We start from the raw sequence: 20622 nt of genomic DNA on the forward strand, positions 1-20622 counted from the left end.
ATATATATTATGTTTGTAAAATCTCTCATACTATTGATAGTCTATTGTGTTGACTCTTCTCTCCCCTACTCCTTACAGTGTGACACAATCTTCCGACAAAGATATGGGCTTAGGTAATATTGTATTCTACTTTTTAAACCATTTTCTTTCATTTAGACAATAAAGTCTTTAGAACCTAAAAAGCCTTATTTTTAGCACAACTTTACTTTTTCAGTCACCTTTTGACTTGACCCTGACCTAATGAACTTTTTGACCCTCTGCAGACCTGTGCCTCGTCTCGGTCAGGATCCTAACACAGAGGTGGATTTGGAACTGGAGTTCAATGCGACCTCCACAGTACCTATCCCCAAGGGCAGTGACATTGTTGAAACATTGAAAGAGGCTCTGACCAATCCAAACTCTAACTTCAACTTATCTTTGGATCTCAACTCCATCACTGTGATAAGTAAGCAAACCCAATCAATATGTGCTCCAAAAATATCCATTAACATGGAATGTTCAGTTTTGGCACCGTTGAAGTTAAATAACGCTGCTGAATTGATCAACCAATTGCGGCTACATCAGCAACATTTCACTGTCCTCGGTGTAATGTTTTATTAATTTCAGATGCCCCTGCTACAACAACTGTTCCTGCTACAACTGCCATAACAACGGCACCTCCTCCAGTGGTGGAATTACAAGTCACCTTGCAGCAAGCTTTTGTACCAGCCTTGACTGACCCTCAAAGCACAGAATTCAAAACACTATCAGTAACCATTACTACAATTGTAAGTCCTCGAAATCCAGATATGACCATTCATTTGTGTCTATGTTGATGTGGTTATTGACTTTACCTAAGGTTCAAGTGACAATGACTTTAGGCTTAATGATCGGTGAGCTACGGGAATAAGGGATTGTTAAAATATATAGGCCTAATAATGTTATATATATTATGTTTGTAAAATCTCTCATACTATTTGATAGTCTATTAAAGTTGACTCTTCTCTCCCCTACTCCTTACAGTGTGACACAATCTTCCGACAAAGATATGGGCTTAGTTTCATTCAGACGACTGTTACTCAATTCAGGTAATATTGTATTCTACTTTTAAACCATTTTCTTTCATTTAGACAATAAAGTCTTTAGAACCTAAAAGCCTTATTTTTAGCACAACTTTACTTTTTCAGTCACCTTTTGACTTGACCCTGACCTAATGAACTTTTGACCCTCTGCAGACCTGTGCCTCGTCTCGGTCAGGATCCTAACACAGAGGTGGATTTGGAACTGGAGTTCAATGCGACCTCCACAGTACCTATCCCCAAGGGCAGTGACATTGTTGAAACATTGAAAGAGGCTCTGACCAATCCAAACTCTAACTTCAACTTATCTTTGGATCTCAACTCCATCACTGTGATAAGTAAGCAAACCCAATCAATATGTGCTCCAAAAATATCCATTAACATGGAATGTTCAGTTTTGGCACCGTTGAAGTTAAATAACGCTGCTGAATTGATCAACCAATTGCGGCTACATCAGCAACATTTCACTGTCCTCCCTCCAACATCCCACGTTATCAAGTTGTACACACTAGTACATCACCAGTACAGTTTAAGCACACGTTGCATTTGGAGCACCTTTCAAATTCTAAAAGGGTGTAATGTTTTATTAATTTCAGATGCCCCTGCTACAACAACTGTTCCTGCTACAACTGCCATAACAACGGCACCTCCTCCAGTGGTGGAATTACAAGTCACCTTGCAGCAAGCTTTTGTACCAGCCTTGACTGACCCTCAAAGCACAGAATTCAAAACACTATCAGTAACCATTACTACAATTGTAAGTCCTCGAAATCCAGATATGACCATTCATTTGTGTCTATGTTGATGTGGTTATTGACTTTACCTAAGGTTCAAGTGACAATGACTTTAGGCTTAATGATCGGTGAGCTACGGGAATAAGGGATTGTTAAAATATATAGGCCTAATAATGTTATATATATTATGTTTGTAAAATCTCTCATACTATTTGATAGTCTATTAAAGTTGACTCTTCTCTCCCCTACTCCTTACAGTGTGACACAATCTTCCGACAAAGATATGGGCTTAGTTTCATTCAGACGACTGTTACTCAATTCAGGTAATATTGTATTCTACTTTTAAACCATTTTCTTTCATTTAGACAATAAAGTCTTTAGAACCTAAAAAGCCTTATTTTTAGCACAACTTTACTTTTTCAGTCACCTTTTGACTTGACCCTGACCTAATGAACTTTTTGACCCTCTGCAGACCTGTGCCTCGTCTCGGTCAGGATCCTAACACAGAGGTGGATTTGGAACTGGAGTTCAATGCGACCTCCACAGTACCTATCCCCAAGGGCAGTGACATTGTTGAAACATTGAAAGAGGCTCTGACCAATCCAAACTCTAACTTCAACTTATCTTTGGATCTCAACTCCATCACTGTGATAAGTAAGCAAACCCAATCAATATGTGCTCCAAAAATATCCATTAACATGGAATGTTCAGTTTTGGCACCGTTGAAGTTAAATAACGCTGCTGAATTGATCAACCAATTGCGGCTACATCAGCAACATTTCACTGTCCTCCCTCCAACATCCCACGTTATCAAGTTGTACACACTAGTACATCACCAGTACAGTTTAAGCACACGTTGCATTTGGAGCACCTTTCAAATTCTAAAAGGGTGTAATGTTTTATTAATTTCAGATGCCCCTGCTACAACAACTGTTCCTGCTACAACTGCCATAACAACGGCACCTCCTCCAGTGGTGGAATTACAAGTCACCTTGCAGCAAGCTTTTGTACCAGCCTTGACTGACCCTCAAAGCACAGAATTCAAAACACTATCAGTAACCATTACTACAATTGTAAGTCCTCGAAATCCAGATATGACCATTCATTTGTGTCTATGTTGATGTGGTTATTGACTTTACCTAAGGTTCAAGTGACAATGACTTTAGGCTTAATGATCGGTGAGCTACGGGAATAAGGGATTGTTAAAATATATAGGCCTAATAATGTTATATATATTATGTTTGTAAAATCTCTCATACTATTTGATAGTCTATTAAAGTTGACTCTTCTCTCCCCTACTCCTTACAGTGTGACACAATCTTCCGACAAAGATATGGGCTTAGTTTCATTCAGACGACTGTTACTCAATTCAGGTAATATTGTATTCTACTTTTAAACCATTTTCTTTCATTTAGACAATAAAGTCTTTAGAACCTAAAAAGCCTTATTTTTAGCACAACTTTACTTTTTCAGTCACCTTTTGACTTGACCCTGACCTAATGAACTTTTTGACCCTCTGCAGACCTGTGCCTCGTCTCGGTCAGGATCCTAACACAGAGGTGGATTTGGAACTGGAGTTCAATGCGACCTCCACAGTACCTATCCCCAAGGGCAGTGACATTGTTGAAACATTGAAAGAGGCTCTGACCAATCCAAACTCTAACTTCAACTTATCTTTGGATCTCAACTCCATCACTGTGATAAGTAAGCAAACCCAATCAATATGTGCTCCAAAAATATCCATTAACATGGAATGTTCAGTTTTGGCACCGTTGAAGTTAAATAACGCTGCTGAATTGATCAACCAATTGCGGCTACATCAGCAACATTTCACTGTCCTCCCTCCAACATCCCACGTTATCAAGTTGTACACACTAGTACATCACCAGTACAGTTTAAGCACACGTTGCATTTGGAGCACCTTTCAAATTCTAAAAGGGTGTAATGTTTTATTAATTTCAGATGCCCCTGCTACAACAACTGTTCCTGCTACAACTGCCATAACAACGGCACCTCCTCCAGTGGTGGAATTACAAGTCACCTTGCAGCAAGCTTTTGTACCAGCCTTGACTGACCCTCAAAGCACAGAATTCAAAACACTATCAGTAACCATTACTACAATTGTAAGTCCTCGAAATCCAGATATGACCATTCATTTGTGTCTATGTTGATGTGGTTATTGACTTTACCTAAGGTTCAAGTGACAATGACTTTAGGCTTAATGATCGGTGAGCTACGGGAATAAGGGATTGTTAAAATATATAGGCCTAATAATGTTATATATATTATGTTTGTAAAATCTCTCATACTATTTGATAGTCTATTAAAGTTGACTCTTCTCTCCCTACTCCTTACAGTGTGACACAATCTTCCGACAAAGATATGGGCTTAGTTTCATTCAGACGACTGTTACTCAATTCAGGTAATATTGTATTCTACTTTTAAACCATTTTCTTTCATTTAGACAATAAAGTCTTTAGAACCTAAAAAGCCTTATTTTTAGCACAACTTTACTTTTTTCAGTCACCTTTTTGACTTGACCCTGACCTAATGAACTTTTTTGACCCTCTGCAGACCTGTGCCTCGTCTCGGTCAGGATCCTAACACAGAGGTGGATTTGGACATTGAAAGAGGCTCTGACCAATCCAAACTCTAACTTCAACTTATCTTTGGATCTCAACTCCATCACTGTGATAAGTAAGCAAACCCAATCAATATGTGCTCCAAAATATCCATTAACATGGAATGTTCAGTTTTGGCACCGTTGAAGTTAAATAACGCTGCTGAATTGATCAACCACCGGCTACATCAGCAACATTTCACTGTCCTCCCTCCAACATCCCACGTTATCAAGTTGTACACACTAGTACATCACCAGTACAGTTAAGCACACGTTGCATTTGGAGCACCTTTCAAATTCTAAAAGGGTGTAATGTTTTATTAATTTCAGATGCCCCTGCTACAACAACTGTTCCTGCTACAACTGCCATAACAACGGCACCTCCTCCAGTGGTGGAATTACAAGTCACCTTGCAGCAAGCTTTTGTACCAGCCTTGACTGACCCTCAGAGCACAGAATTCAAAACACTATCAGTAACCATTACTACAATTGTAAGTCCTCGAAATCCAGATATGACCATTCATTTGTGTCTATGTTGATGTGGTTATTGACTTTACCTAAGGTTCAAGTGACAATGACTTTAGGCTTAATGATCGGTGAGCTACGGGAATAAGGGATTGTTAAAATATATAGGCCTAATAATGTTATATATATTATGTTTGTAAAATCTCTCATACTATTTGATAGTCTATTAAAGTTGACTCTTCTCTCCCTACTCCTTACAGTGTGACACAATCTTCCGACAAAGATATGGGCTTAGTTTCATTCAGACGACTGTTACTCAATTCAGGTAATATTGTATTCTACTTTTAAACCATTTTCTTTCATTTAGACAATAAAGTCTTTAGAACCTAAAAAGCCTTATTTTTAGCACAACTTTACTTTTTCAGTCACCTTTTGACTTGACCCTGACCTAATGAACTTTTTGACCCTCTGCAGACCTGTGCCTCGTCTCGGTCAGGATCCTAACACAGAGGTGGATTTGGAACTGGAGTTCAATGCGACCTCCACAGTACCTATCCCCAAGGGCAGTGACATTGTTGAAACATTGAAAGAGGCTCTGACCAATCCAAACTCTAACTTCAACTTATCTTTGGATCTCAACTCCATCACTGTGATAAGTAAGCAAACCCAATCAATATGTGCTCCAAAATATCCATTAACATGGAATGTTCAGTTTTGGCACCGTTGAAGTTAAATAACGCTGCTGAATTGATCAACCAATTGCGGCTACATCAGCAACATTTCACTGTCCTCCCTCCAACATCCCACGTTATCAAGTTGTACACACTAGTACATCACCAGTACAGTTTAAGCACACGTTGCATTTGGAGCACCTTTCAAATTCTAAAAGGGTGTAATGTTTTATTAATTTCAGATGCCCCTGCTACAACAACTGTTCCTGCTACAACTGCCATAACAACGGCACCTCCTCCAGTGGTGGAATTACAAGTCACCTTGCAGCAAGCTTTTGTACCAGCCTTGACTGACCCTCAAAGCACAGAATTCAAAACACTATCAGTAACCATTACTACAATTGTAAGTCCTCGAAATCCAGATATGACCATTCATTTGTGTCTATGTTGATGTGGTTATTGACTTTACCTAAGGTTCAAGTGACAATGACTTTAGGCTTAATGATCGGTGAGCTACGGGAATAAGGGATTGTTAAAATATATAGGCCTAATAATGTTATATATATTATGTTTGTAAAATCTCATACTATTTGATAGTCTATTAAAGTTGACTCTTCTCTCCCCTACTCCTTACAGTGTGACACAATCTTCCGACAAAGATATGGGCTTAGTTTCATTCAGACGACTGTTACTCAATTCAGGTAATATTGTATTCTACTTTTAAACCATTTTCTTTCATTTAGACAATAAAGTCTTTAGAACCTAAAAAGCCTTATTTTTAGCACAACTTTACTTTTCAGTCACCTTTTGACTTGACCCTGACCTAATGAACTTTTTGACCCTCTGCAGACCTGTGCCTCGTCTCGGTCAGGATCCTAACACAGAGGTGGATTTGGAACTGGAGTTCAATGCGACCTCCACAGTACCTATCCCCAAGGGCAGTGACATTGTTGAAACATTGAAAGAGGCTCTGACCAATCCAAACTCTAACTTCAACTTATCTTTGGATCTCAACTCCATCACTGTGATAAGTAAGCAAACCCAATCAATATGTGCTCCAAAAATATCCATTAACATGGAATGTTCAGTTTTGGCACCGTTGAAGTTAAATAACGCTGCTGAATTGATCAACCAATTGCGGCTACATCAGCAACATTTCACTGTCCTCCCTCCAACATCCCACGTTATCAAGTTGTACACACTAGTACATCACCAGTACAGTTTAAGCACACGTTGCATTTGAAGCACCTTTCAAATTCTAAAAGGGTGTAATGTTTTATTAATTTCAGATGCCCCTGCTACAACAACTGTTCCTGCTACAACTGCCATAACAACGGCACCTCCTCCAGTGGTGGAATTACAAGTCACCTTGCAGCAAGCTTTTGTACCAGCCTTGACTGACCCTCAAAGCACAGAATTCAAAACACTATCAGTAACCATTACTACAATTGTAAGTCCTCGAAATCCAGATATGACCATTCATTTGTGTCTATGTTGATGTGGTTATTGACTTTACCTAAGGTTCAAGTGACAATGACTTTAGGCTTAATGATCGGTGAGCTACGGGAATAAGGGGATTGTTAAAATATATAGGCCTAATAATGTTATATATATTATGTTTGTAAAATCTCTCATACTATTTGATAGTCTATTAAAGTTGACTCTTCTCTCCCCTACTCATACAGTGTGACACAATCTTCCGACAAAGATATGGGCTTAGTTTCATTCAGACGACTGTTACTCAATTCAGGTAATATTGTATTCTACTTTTTAAACCATTTTCTTTCATTTAGAGAATAAAGTCTTTAGAACCTAAAAAGCCTTATTTTTAGCACAACTTTACTTTTTCAGTCACCTTTTGACTTGACCCTGACCTAATGAACTTTTTGACCCTCTGCAGACCTGTGCCTCGTCTCAGTCAGGATCCTAACACAGAGGTGGATTTGGAACTGGAGTTCAATGCGACCTCCACAGTACCTATCCCCAAGGGCAGTGACATTGTTGAAACATTGAAAGAGGCTCTGACCAATCCAAACTCTAACTTCAACTTATCTTTGGATCTGAACTCCATCACTGTGATAAGTAAGCAAACCCAATCAATATGTGCTCCAAAAATATCCATTAACATGGAATGTTCAGTTTTGGCACCGTTGAAGTTAAATAACGCTGCTGAATTGATCAACCAATTGCGGCTACATCAGCAACATTTCACTGTCCTCCCTCCAACATCCCACGTTATCAAGTTGTACACACTAGTACATCACCAGTACAGTTTAAGCACACGTTGCATTTGAAGCACCTTTCAAATTCTAAAAGGGTGTAATGTTTTATTAATTTCAGATGCCCCTGCTACAACAACTGTTCCTGCTACAACTGCCATAACAACGGCACCTCCTCCAGTGGTGGAATTACAAGTCACCTTGCAGCAAGCTTTGTACCGGATTGTTAAAATATATAGGCCTAATAATGTTATATATATTATGTTTGTAAAATCTCTCATACTATTTGATAGTCTATTAAAGTTGACTCTTCTCTCCCCTACTCCTTACAGTGTGACACAATCTTCCGACAAAGATATGGGCTTAGTTTCATTCAGACGACTGTTACTCAATTCAGGTAATATTGTATTCTACTTTTAAACCATTTTCTTTCATTTAGACAATAAAGTCTTTAGAACCTAAAAAGCCTTATTTTTAGCACAACTTTACTTTTTCAGTCACCTTTTGACTTGACCCTGACCTAATGAACTTTTGACCCTCTGCAGACCTGTGCCTCGTCTCGGTCAGGATCCTAACACAGAGGTGGATTTGGAACTGGAGTTCAATGCGACCTCCACAGTACCTATCCCCAAGGGCAGTGACATTGTTGAAACATTGAAAGAGGCTCTGACCAATCCAAACTCTAACTTCAACTTATCTTTGGATCTCAACTCCATCACTGTGATAAGTAAGCAAACCCAATCAATATGTGCTCCAAAAATATCCATTAACATGGAATGTTCAGTTTTGGCACCGTTGAAGTTAAATAACGCTGCTGAATTGATCAACCAATTGCGGCTACATCAGCAACATTTCACTGTCCTCCCCAACATCCCACGTTATCAAGTTGTACACACTAGTACATCACCAGTACAGTTTAAGCACACGTTGCATTTGGAGCACCTTTCAAATTCTAAAAGGGTGTAATGTTTTATTAATTTCAGATGCCCCTGCTACAACAACTGTTCCTGCTACAACTGCCATAACAACGGCACCTCCTCCAGTGGTGGAATTACAAGTCACCTTGCAGCAAGCTTTTGTACCAGCCTTGACTGACCCTCAAAGCACAGAATTCAAAACACTATCAGTAACCATTACTACAATTGTAAGTCCTCGAAATCCAGATATGACCATTCATTTGTGTCTATGTTGATGTGGTTATTGACTTTACCTAAGGTTCAAGTGACAATGACTTTAGGCTTAATGATCGGTGAGCTACGGGAATAAGGGATTGTTAAAATATATAGGCCTAATAATGTTATATATATTATGTTTGTAAAATCTCTCATACTATTTGATAGTCTATTAAAGTTGACTCTTCTCTCCCCTACTCCTTACAGTGTGACACAATCTTCCGACAAAGATATGGGCTTAGTTTCATTCAGACGACTGTTACTCAATTCAGGTAATATTGTATTCTACTTTTAAACCATTTTCTTTCATTTAGACAATAAAGTCTTTAGAACCTAAAAAGCCTTATTTTTAGCACAACTTTACTTTTTCAGTCACCTTTTGACTTGACCCTGACCTAATGAACTTTTTGACCCTCTGCAGACCTGTGCCTCGTCTCGGTCAGGATCCTAACACAGAGGTGGATTTGGAACTGGAGTTCAATGCGACCTCCACAGTACCTATCCCCAAGGGCAGTGACATTGTTGAAACATTGAAAGAGGCTCTGACCAATCCAAACTCTAACTTCAACTTATCTTTGGATCTCAACTCCATCACTGTGATAAGTAAGCAAACCCAATCAATATGTGCTCCAAAAATATCCATTAACATGGAATGTTCAGTTTTGGCACCGTTGAAGTTAAATAACGCTGCTGAATTGATCAACCAATTGCGGCTACATCAGCAACATTTCACTGTCCTCCCTCCAACATCCCACGTTATCAAGTTGTACACACTAGTACATCACCAGTACAGTTTAAGCACACGTTGCATTTGGAGCACCTTTCAAATTCTAAAAGGGTGTAATGTTTTATTAATTTCAGATGCCCCTGCTACAACAACTGTTCCTGCTACAACTGCCATAACAACGGCACCTCCTCCAGTGGTGGAATTACAAGTCACCTTGCAGCAAGCTTTTGTACCAGCCTTGACTGACCCTCAAAGCACAGAATTCAAAACACTATCAGTAACCATTACTACAATTGTAAGTCCTCGAAATCCAGATATGACCATTCATTTGTGTCTATGTTGATGTGGTTATTGACTTTACCTAAGGTTCAAGTGACAATGACTTTAGGCTTAATGATCGGTGAGCTACGGGAATAAGGGATTGTTAAAATATATAGGCCTAATAATGTTATATATATTATGTTTGTAAAATCTCTCATACTATTTGATAGTCTATTAAAGTTGACTCTTCTCTCCCTACTCCTTACAGTGTGACACAATCTTCCGACAAAGATATGGGCTTAGTTTCATTCAGACGACTGTTACTCAATTCAGGTAATATTGTATTCTACTTTTAAACCATTTTCTTTCATTTAGACAATAAAGTCTTTAGAACCTAAAAAGCCTTATTTTTAGCACAACTTTACTTTTTCAGTCACCTTTTGACTTGACCCTGACCTAATGAACTTTTTGACCCTCTGCAGACCTGTGCCTCGTCTCGGTCAGGATCCTAACACAGAGGTGGATTTGGAACTGGAGTTCAATGCGACCTCCACAGTACCTATCCCCAAGGGCAGTGACATTGTTGAAACATTGAAAGAGGCTCTGACCAATCCAAACTCTAACTTCAACTTATCTTTGGATCTCAACTCCATCACTGTGATAAGTAAGCAAACCCAATCAATATGTGCTCCAAAATATCCATTAACATGGAATGTTCAGTTTTGGCACCGTTGAAGTTAAATAACGCTGCTGAATTGATCAACCAATTGCGGCTACATCAGCAACATTTCACTGTCCTCCCTCCAACATCCCACGTTATCAAGTTGTACACACTAGTACATCACCAGTACAGTTTAAGCACACGTTGCATTTGGAGCACCTTTCAAATTCTAAAAGGGTGTAATGTTTTATTAATTTCAGATGCCCCTGCTACAACAACTGTTCCTGCTACAACTGCCATAACAACGGCACCTCCTCCAGTGGTGGAATTACAAGTCACCTTGCAGCAAGCTTTTGTACCAGCCTTGACTGACCCTCAAAGCACAGAATTCAAAACACTATCAGTAACCATTACTACAATTGTAAGTCCTCGAAATCCAGATATGACCATTCATTTGTGTCTATGTTGATGTGGTTATTGACTTTACCTAAGGTTCAAGTGACAATGACTTTAGGCTTAATGATCGGTGAGCTACGGGAATAAGGGATTGTTAAAATATATAGGCCTAATAATGTTATATATATTATGTTTGTAAAATCTCTCATACTATTTGATAGTCTATTAAAGTTGACTCTTCTCTCCCCTACTCCTTACAGTGTGACACAATCTTCCGACAAAGATATGGGCTTAGTTTCATTCAGACGACTGTTACTCAATTCAGGTAATATTGTATTCTACTTTTAAACCATTTTCTTTCATTTAGACAATAAAGTCTTTAGAACCTAAAAAGCCTTATTTTTAGCACAACTTTACTTTTTCAGTCACCTTTTGACTTGACCCTGACCTAATGAACTTTTTGACCCTCTGCAGACCTGTGCCTCGTCTCGGTCAGGATCCTAACACAGAGGTGGATTTGGAACTGGAGTTCAATGCGACCTCCACAGTACCTATCCCCAAGGGCAGTGACATTGTTGAAACATTGAAAGAGGCTCTGACCAATCCAAACTCTAACTTCAACTTATCTTTGGATCTCAACTCCATCACTGTGATAAGTAAGCAAACCCAATCAATATGTGCTCCAAAAATATCCATTAACATGGAATGTTCAGTTTTGGCACCGTTGAAGTTAAATAACGCTGCTGAATTGATCAACCAATTGCGGCTACATCAGCAACATTTCACTGTCCTCCCTCCAACATCCCACGTTATCAAGTTGTACACACTAGTACATCACCAGTACAGTTTAAGCACACGTTGCATTTGGAGCACCTTTCAAATTCTAAAAGGGTGTAATGTTTTATTAATTTCAGATGCCCCTGCTACAACAACTGTTCCTGCTACAACTGCCATAACAACGGCACCTCCTCCAGTGGTGGAATTACAAGTCACCTTGCAGCAAGCTTTTGTACCAGCCTTGACTGACCCTCAAAGCACAGAATTCAAAACACTATCAGTAACCATTACTACAATTGTAAGTCCTCGAAATCCAGATATGACCATTCATTTGTGTCTATGTTGATGTGGTTATTGACTTTACCTAAGGTTCAAGTGACAATGACTTTAGGCTTAATGATCGGTGAGCTACGGGAATAAGGGATTGTTAAAATATATAGGCCTAATAATGTTATATATATTATGTTTGTAAAATCTCTCATACTATTTGATAGTCTATTAAAGTTGACTCTTCTCTCCCCTACTCCTTACAGTGTGACACAATCTTCCGACAAAGATATGGGCTTAGTTTCATTCAGACGACTGTTACTCAATTCAGGTAATATTGTATTCTACTTTTAAACCATTTTCTTTCATTTAGACAATAAAGTCTTTAGAACCTAAAAAGCCTTATTTTTAGCACAACTTTACTTTTTCAGTCACCTTTTGACTTGACCCTGACCTAATGAACTTTTTGACCCTCTGCAGACCTGTGCCTCGTCTCGGTCAGGATCCTAACACAGAGGTGGATTTGGAACTGGAGTTCAATGCGACCTCCACAGTACCTATCCCCAAGGGCAGTGACATTGTTGAAACATTGAAAGAGGCTCTGACCAATCCAAACTCTAACTTCAACTTATCTTTGGATCTCAACTCCATCACTGTGATAAGTAAGCAAACCCAATCAATATGTGCTCCAAAAATATCCATTAACATGGAATGTTCAGTTTTGGCACCGTTGAAGTTAAATAACGCTGCTGAATTGATCAACCAATTGCGGCTACATCAGCAACATTTCACTGTCCTCCCTCCAACATCCCACGTTATCAAGTTGTACACACTAGTACATCACCAGTACAGTTTAAGCACACGTTGCATTTGGAGCACCTTTCAAATTCTAAAAGGGTGTAATGTTTTATTAATTTCAGATGCCCCTGCTACAACAACTGTTCCTGCTACAACTGCCATAACAACGGCACCTCCTCCAGTGGTGGAATTACAAGTCACCTTGCAGCAAGCTTTTGTACCAGCCTTGACTGACCCTCAAAGCACAGAATTCAAAACACTATCAGTAACCATTACTACAATTGTAAGTCCTCGAAATCCAGATATGACCATTCATTTGTGTCTATGTTGATGTGGTTATTGACTTTACCTAAGGTTCAAGTGACAATGACTTTAGGCTTAATGATCGGTGAGCTACGGGAATAAGGGATTGTTAAAATATATAGGCCTAATAATGTTATATATATTATGTTTGTAAAATCTCTCATACTATTTGATAGTCTATTAAAGTTGACTCTTCTCTCCCCTACTCCTTACAGTGTGACACAATCTTCCGACAAAGATATGGGCTTAGTTTCATTCAGACGACTGTTACTCAATTCAGGTAATATTGTATTCTACTTTTAAACCATTTTCTTTCATTTAGACAATAAAGTCTTTAGAACCTAAAAAGCCTTATTTTTAGCACAACTTTACTTTTTCAGTCACCTTTTGACTTGACCCTGACCTAATGAACTTTTTGACCCTCTGCAGACCTGTGCCTCGTCTCGGTCAGGATCCTAACACAGAGGTGGATTTGGAACTGGAGTTCAATGCGACCTCCACAGTACCTATCCCCAAGGGCAGTGACATTGTTGAAACATTGAAAGAGGCTCTGACCAATCCAAACTCTAACTTCAACTTATCTTTGGATCTCAACTCCATCACTGTGATAAGTAAGCAAACCCAATCAATATGTGCTCCAAAAATATCCATTAACATGGAATGTTCAGTTTTGGCACCGTTGAAGTTAAATAACGCTGCTGAATTGATCAACCAATTGCGGCTACATCAGCAACATTTCACTGTCCTCCCTCCAACATCCCACGTTATCAAGTTGTACACACTAGTACATCACCAGTACAGTTTAAGCACACGTTGCATTTGGAGCACCTTTCAAATTCTAAAAGGGTGTAATGTTTTATTAATTTCAGATGCCCCTGCTACAACAACTGTTCCTGCTACAACTGCCATAACAACGGCACCTCCTCCAGTGGTGGAATTACAAGTCACCTTGCAGCAAGCTTTTGTACCAGCCTTGACTGACCCTCAAAGCACAGAATTCAAAACACTATCAGTAACCATTACTACAATTGTAAGTCCTCGAAATCCAGATATGACCATTCATTTGTGTCTATGTTGATGTGGTTATTGACTTTACCTAAGGTTCAAGTGACAATGACTTTAGGCTTAATGATCGGTGAGCTACGGGAATAAGGGATTGTTAAAATATATAGGCCTAATAATGTTATATATATTATGTTTGTAAAATCTCTCATACTATTTGATAGTCTATTAAAGTTGACTCTTCTCTCCCCTACTCCTTACAGTGTGACACAATCTTCCGACAAAGATATGGGCTTAGTTTCATTCAGACGACTGTTACTCAATTCAGGTAATATTGTATTCTACTTTTAAACCATTTTCTTTCATTTAGACAATAAAGTCTTTAGAACCTAAAAAGCCTTATTTTTAGCACAACTTTACTTTTTCAGTCACCTTTTGACTTGACCCTGACCTAATGAACTTTTTGACCCTCTGCAGACCTGTGCCTCGTCTCGGTCAGGATCCTAACACAGAGGTGGATTTGGAACTGGAGTTCAATGCGACCTCCACAGTACCTATCCCCAAGGGCAGTGACATTGTTGAAACATTGAAAGAGGCTCTGACCAATCCAAACTCTAACTTCAACTTATCTTTGGATCTCAACTCCATCACTGTGATAAGTAAGCAAACCCAATCAATATGTGCTCCAAAAATATCCATTAACATGGAATGTTCAGTTTTGGCACCGTTGAAGTTAAATAACGCTGCTGAATTGATCAACCAATTGCGGCTACATCAGCAACATTTCACTGTCCTCCCTCCAACATCCCACGTTATCAAGTTGTACACACTAGTACATCACCAGTACAGTTTAAGCACACGTTGCATTTGGAGCACCTTTCAAATTCTAAAAGGGTGTAATGTTTTATTAATTTCAGATGCCCCTGCTACAACAACTGTTCCTGCTACAACTGCCATAACAACGGCACCTCCTCCAGTGGTGGAATTACAAGTCACCTTGCAGCAAGCTTTTGTACCAGCCTTGACTGACCCTCAAAGCACAGAATTCAAAACACTATCAGTAACCATTACTACAATTGTAAGTCCTCGAAATCCAGATATGACCATTCATTTGTGTCTATGTTGATGTGGTTATTGACTTTACCTAAGGTTCAAGTGACAATGACTTTAGGCTTAATGATCGGTGAGCTACGGGAATAAGGGATTGTTAAAATATATAGGCCTAATAATGTTATATATATTATGTTTGTAAAATCTCTCATACTATTTGATAGTCTATTAAAGTTGACTCTTCTCTCCCCTACTCCTTACAGTGTGACACAATCTTCCGACAAAGATATGGGCTTAGTTTCATTCAGACGACTGTTACTCAATTCAGGTAATATTGTATTCTACTTTTAAACCATTTTCTTTCATTTAGACAATAAAGTCTTTAGAACCTAAAAAGCCTTATTTTTAGCACAACTTTACTTTTTCAGTCACCTTTTGACTTGACCCTGACCTAATGAACTTTTTGACCCTCTGCAGACCTGTGCCTCGTCTCGGTCAGGATCCTAACACAGAGGTGGATTTGGAACTGGAGTTCAATGCGACCTCCACAGTACCTATCCCCAAGGGCAGTGACATTGTTGAAACATTGAAAGAGGCTCTGACCAATCCAAACTCTAACTTCAACTTATCTTTGGATCTCAACTCCATCACTGTGATAAGTAAGCAAACCCAATCAATATGTGCTCCAAAAATATCCATTAACATGGAATGTTCAGTTTTGGCACCGTTGAAGTTAAATAACGCTGCTGAATTGATCAACCAATTGCGGCTACATCAGCAACATTTCACTGTCCTCCCTCCAACATCCCACGTTATCAAGTTGTACACACTAGTACATCACCAGTACAGTTTAAGCACACGTTGCATTTGGAGCACCTTTCAAATTCTAAAAGGGTGTAATGTTTTATTAATTTCAGATGCCCCTGCTACAACAACTGTTCCTGCTACAACTGCCATAACAACGGCACCTCCTCCAGTGGTGGAATTACAAGTCACCTTGCAGCAAGCTTTTGTACCAGCCTTGACTGACCCTCAAAGCACAGAATTCAAAACACTATCAGTAACCATTACTACAATTGTAAGTCCTCGAAATCCAGATATGACCATTCATTTGTGTCTATGTTGATGTGGTTATTGACTTTACCTAAGGTTCAAGTGACAATGACTTTAGGCTTAATGATCGGTGAGCTACGGGAATAAGGGATTGTTAAAATATATAGGCCTAATAATGTTATATATATTATGTTTGTAAAATCTCTCATACTATTTGATAGTCTATTAAAGTTGACTCTTCTCTCCCCTACTCCTTACAGTGTGACACAATCTTCCGACAAAGATATGGGCTTAGTTTCATTCAGACGACTGTTACTCAATTCAGGTAATATTGTATTCTACTTTTAAACCATTTTCTTTCATTTAGACAATAAAGTCTTTAGAACCTAAAAAGCCTTATTTTTAGCACAACTTTACTTTTTCAGTCACCTTTTGACTTGACCCTGACCTAATGAACTTTTTGACCCTCTGCAGACCTGTGCCTCGTCTCGGTCAGGATCCTAACACAGAGGTGGATTTGGAACTGGAGTTCAATGCGACCTCCACAGTACCTATCCCCAAGGGCAGTGACATTGTTGAAACATTGAAAGAGGCTCTGACCAATCCAAACTCTAACTTCAACTTATCTTTGGATCTCAACTCCATCACTGTGATAAGTAAGCAAACCCAATCAATATGTGCTCCAAAAATATCCATTAACATGGAATGTTCAGTTTTGGCACCGTTGAAGTTAAATAACGCTGCTGAATTGATCAACCAATTGCGGCTACATCAGCAACATTTCACTGTCCTCCCTCCAACATCCCACGTTATCAAGTTGTACACACTAGTACATCACCAGTACAGTTTAAGCACACGTTGCATTTGGAGCACCTTTCAAATTCTAAAAGGGTGTAATGTTTTATTAATTTCAGATGCCCCTGCTACAACAACTGTTCCTGCTACAACTGCCATAACAACGGCACCTCCTCCAGTGGTGGAATTACAAGTCACCTTGCAGCAAGCTTTTGTACCAGCCTTGACTGACCCTCAAAGCACAGAATTCAAAACACTATCAGTAACCATTACTACAATTGTAAGTCCTCGAAATCCAGATATGACCATTCATTTGTGTCTATGTTGATGTGGTTATTGACTTTACCTAAGGTTCAAGTGACAATGACTTTAGGCTTAATGATCGGTGAGCTACGGGAATAAGGGATTGTTAAAATATATAGGCCTAATAATGTTATATATATTATGTTTGTAAAATCTCTCATACTATTTGATAGTCTATTAAAGTTGACTCTTCTCTCCCCTACTCCTTACAGTGTGACACAATCTTCCGACAAAGATATGGGCTTAGTTTCATTCAGACGACTGTTACTCAATTCAGGTAATATTGTATTCTACTTTTAAACCATTTTCTTTCATTTAGACAATAAAGTCTTTAGAACCTAAAAAGCCTTATTTTTAGCACAACTTTACTTTTTCAGTCACCTTTTGACTTGACCCTGACCTAATGAACTTTTTGACCCTCTGCAGACCTGTGCCTCGTCTCGGTCAGGATCCTAACACAGAGGTGGATTTGGAACTGGAGTTCAATGCGACCTCCACAGTACCTATCCCCAAGGGCAGTGACATTGTTGAAACATTGAAAGAGGCTCTGACCAATCCAAACTCTAACTTCAACTTATCTTTGGATCTCAACTCCATCACTGTGATAAGTAAGCAAACCCAATCAATATGTGCTCCAAAAATATCCATTAACATGGAATGTTCAGTTTTGGCACCGTTGAAGTTAAATAACGCTGCTGAATTGATCAACCAATTGCGGCTACATCAGCAACATTTCACTGTCCTCCCTCCAACATCCCACGTTATCAAGTTGTACACACTAGTACATCACCAGTACAGTTTAAGCACACGTTGCATTTGGAGCACCTTTCAAATTCTAAAAGGGTGTAATGTTTTATTAATTTCAGATGCCCCTGCTACAACAACTGTTCCTGCTACAACTGCCATAACAACGGCACCTCCTCCAGTGGTGGAATTACAAGTACCTTGCAGCAAGCTTTTGTACCAGCCTTGACTGACCCTCAAAGCACAGAATTCAAAACACTATCAGTAACCATTACTACAATTGTAAGTCCTCGAAATCCAGATATGACCATTCATTTGTGTCTATGTTGATGTGGTTATTGACTTTACCTAAGGTTCAAGTGACAATGACTTTAGGCTTAATGATCGGTGAGCTACGGGAATAAGGGATTGTTAAAATATATAGGCCTAATAATGTTATATATATTATGTTTGTAAAATCTCTCATACTATTTGATAGTCTATTAAAGTTGACTCTTCTCTCCCCTACTCCTTACAGTGTGACACAATCTTCCGACAAAGATATGGGCTTAGTTTCATTCAGACGACTGTTACTCAATTCAGGTAATATTGTATTCTACTTTTAAACCATTTTCTTTCATTTAGACAATAAAGTCTTTAGAACCTAAAAAGCCTTATTTTTAGCACAACTTTACTTTTTCAGTCACCTTTTGACTTGACCCTGACCTAATGAACTTTTTGACCCTCTGCAGACCTGTGCCTCGTCTCGGTCAGGATCCTAACACAGAGGTGGATTTGGAACTGGAGTTCAATGCGACCTCCACAGTACCTATCCCCAAGGGCAGTGACATTGTTGAAACATTGAAAGAGGCTCTGACCAATCCAAACTCTAACTTCAACTTATCTTTGGATCTCAACTCCATCACTGTGATAAGTAAGCAAACCCAATCAATATGTGCTCCAAAAATATCCATTAACATGGAATGTTCAGTTTTGGCACCGTTGAAGTTAAATAACGCTGCTGAATTGATCAACCAATTGCGGCTACATCAGCAACATTTCACTGTCCTCCCTCCAACATCCCACGTTATCAAGTTGTACACACTAGTACATCACCAGTACAGTTTAAGCACACGTTGCATTTGGAGCACCTTTCAAATTCTAAAAGGGTGTAATGTTTTATTAATTTCAGATGCCCCTGCTACAACAACTGTTCCTGCTACAACTGCCATAACAACGGCACCTCCTCCAGTGGTGGAATTACAAGTCACCTTGCAGCAAGCTTTTGTACCAGCCTTGACTGACCCTCAAAGCACAGAATTCAAAACACTATCAGTAACCATTACTACAATTGTAAGTCCTCGAAATCCAGATATGACCATTCATTTGTGTCTATGTTGATGTGGTTATTGACTTTACCTAAGGTTCAAGTGACAATGACTTTAGGCTTAATGATCGGTGAGCTACGGGAATAAGGGATTGTTAAAATATATAGGCCTAATAATGTTATATATATTATGTTTGTAAAATCTCTCATACTATTTGATAGTCTATTAAAGTTGACTCTTCTCTCCCCTACTCCTTACAGTGTGACACAATCTTCCGACAAAGATATGGGCTTAGTTTCATTCAGACGACTGTTACTCAATTCAGGTAATATTGTATTCTACTTTTAAACCATTTTCTTTCATTTAGACAATAAAGTCTTTAGAACCTAAAAGCCTTATTTTTAGCACAACTTTACTTTTTCAGTCACCTTTTGACTTGACCCTGACCTAATGAACTTTTTGACCCTCTGCAGACCTGTGCCTCGTCTCGGTCAGGATCCTAACACAGAGGTGGATTTGGAACTGGAGTTCAATGCGACCTCCACAGTACCTATCCCCAAGGGCAGTGACATTGTTGAAACATTGAAAGAGGCTCTGACCAATCCAAACTCTAACTTCAACTTATCTTTGGATCTCAACTCCATCACTGTGATAAGTAAGCAAACCCAATCAATATGTGCTCCAAAAATATCCATTAACATGGAATGTTCAGTTTTGGCACCGTTGAAGTTAAATAACGCTGCTGAATTGATCAACCAATTGCGGCTACATCAGCAACATTTCACTGTCCTCCCTCCAACATCCCACGTTATCAAGTTGTACACACTAGTACATCACCAGTACAGTTTAAGCACACGTTGCATTTGGAGCACCTTTCAAATTCTAAAAAGGGTGTAATGTTTTATTAATTTCAGATGCCCCTGCTACAACAACTGTTCCTGCTACAACTGCCATAACAACGGCACCTCCTCCAGTGGTGGAATTACAAGTCACCTTGCAGCAAGCTTTTGTACCAGCCTTGACTGACCCTCAAAGCACAGAATTCAAAACACTATCAGTAACCATTACTACAATTGTAAGTCCTCGAAATCCAGATATGACCATTCATTTGTGTCTATGTTGATGTGGTTATTGACTTTACCTAAGGTTCAAGTGACAATGACTTTAGGCTTAATGATCGGTGAGCTACGGGAATAAGGGATTGTTAAAATATATAGGCCTAATAATGTTATATATATT

At 39.0% G+C, this 20622-nt stretch overlaps 1 protein-coding gene across 1 annotated transcript in view; it reads left to right on the forward strand.

The window, feature by feature from the left end:
• Positions 1 to 240: 240 nt before the first annotated feature.
• The window catches only part of LOC112264666 (mucin-17), a 31965-nt gene continuing 11583 nt past the window's right edge, over positions 241 to 20622 (forward strand). Inside the window, exons 1-37 of the mRNA XM_042294904.1 lie at positions 241 to 445; positions 607 to 767; positions 1003 to 1067; positions 1215 to 1396; positions 1655 to 1815; positions 2051 to 2115; positions 2265 to 2446; positions 2705 to 2865; positions 3101 to 3165; positions 3315 to 3496; positions 3755 to 3915; positions 4150 to 4214; positions 5352 to 5533; positions 5791 to 5951; positions 6185 to 6249; positions 6398 to 6579; positions 6838 to 6998; positions 7234 to 7298; positions 7449 to 7630; positions 7889 to 7982; positions 8313 to 8487; positions 9383 to 9535; positions 10432 to 10584; positions 11481 to 11633; positions 12531 to 12683; positions 13581 to 13733; positions 14631 to 14783; positions 15681 to 15833; positions 16731 to 16890; positions 17381 to 17414; positions 18199 to 18358; positions 18594 to 18658; positions 18808 to 18989; positions 19248 to 19408; positions 19644 to 19708; positions 19857 to 20038; positions 20298 to 20458. Of these exons, the coding sequence (XP_042150838.1) occupies positions 241 to 445; positions 607 to 767; positions 1003 to 1067; positions 1215 to 1396; positions 1655 to 1815; positions 2051 to 2115; positions 2265 to 2446; positions 2705 to 2865; positions 3101 to 3165; positions 3315 to 3496; positions 3755 to 3915; positions 4150 to 4214; positions 5352 to 5533; positions 5791 to 5951; positions 6185 to 6249; positions 6398 to 6579; positions 6838 to 6998; positions 7234 to 7298; positions 7449 to 7630; positions 7889 to 7982; positions 8313 to 8487; positions 9383 to 9535; positions 10432 to 10584; positions 11481 to 11633; positions 12531 to 12683; positions 13581 to 13733; positions 14631 to 14783; positions 15681 to 15833; positions 16731 to 16890; positions 17381 to 17414; positions 18199 to 18358; positions 18594 to 18658; positions 18808 to 18989; positions 19248 to 19408; positions 19644 to 19708; positions 19857 to 20038; positions 20298 to 20458 (5163 nt within the window). The remainder of the gene's footprint in view (positions 446 to 606; positions 768 to 1002; positions 1068 to 1214; positions 1397 to 1654; positions 1816 to 2050; positions 2116 to 2264; positions 2447 to 2704; positions 2866 to 3100; positions 3166 to 3314; positions 3497 to 3754; positions 3916 to 4149; positions 4215 to 5351; positions 5534 to 5790; positions 5952 to 6184; positions 6250 to 6397; positions 6580 to 6837; positions 6999 to 7233; positions 7299 to 7448; positions 7631 to 7888; positions 7983 to 8312; positions 8488 to 9382; positions 9536 to 10431; positions 10585 to 11480; positions 11634 to 12530; positions 12684 to 13580; positions 13734 to 14630; positions 14784 to 15680; positions 15834 to 16730; positions 16891 to 17380; positions 17415 to 18198; positions 18359 to 18593; positions 18659 to 18807; positions 18990 to 19247; positions 19409 to 19643; positions 19709 to 19856; positions 20039 to 20297; positions 20459 to 20622) is intronic.

This window comes from Oncorhynchus tshawytscha, linkage group LG13 (assembly GCF_018296145.1).
Source record: "Oncorhynchus tshawytscha isolate Ot180627B linkage group LG13, Otsh_v2.0, whole genome shotgun sequence".
In the NCBI taxonomy this organism is placed as follows: domain Eukaryota; kingdom Metazoa; phylum Chordata; class Actinopteri; order Salmoniformes; family Salmonidae; genus Oncorhynchus; species Oncorhynchus tshawytscha.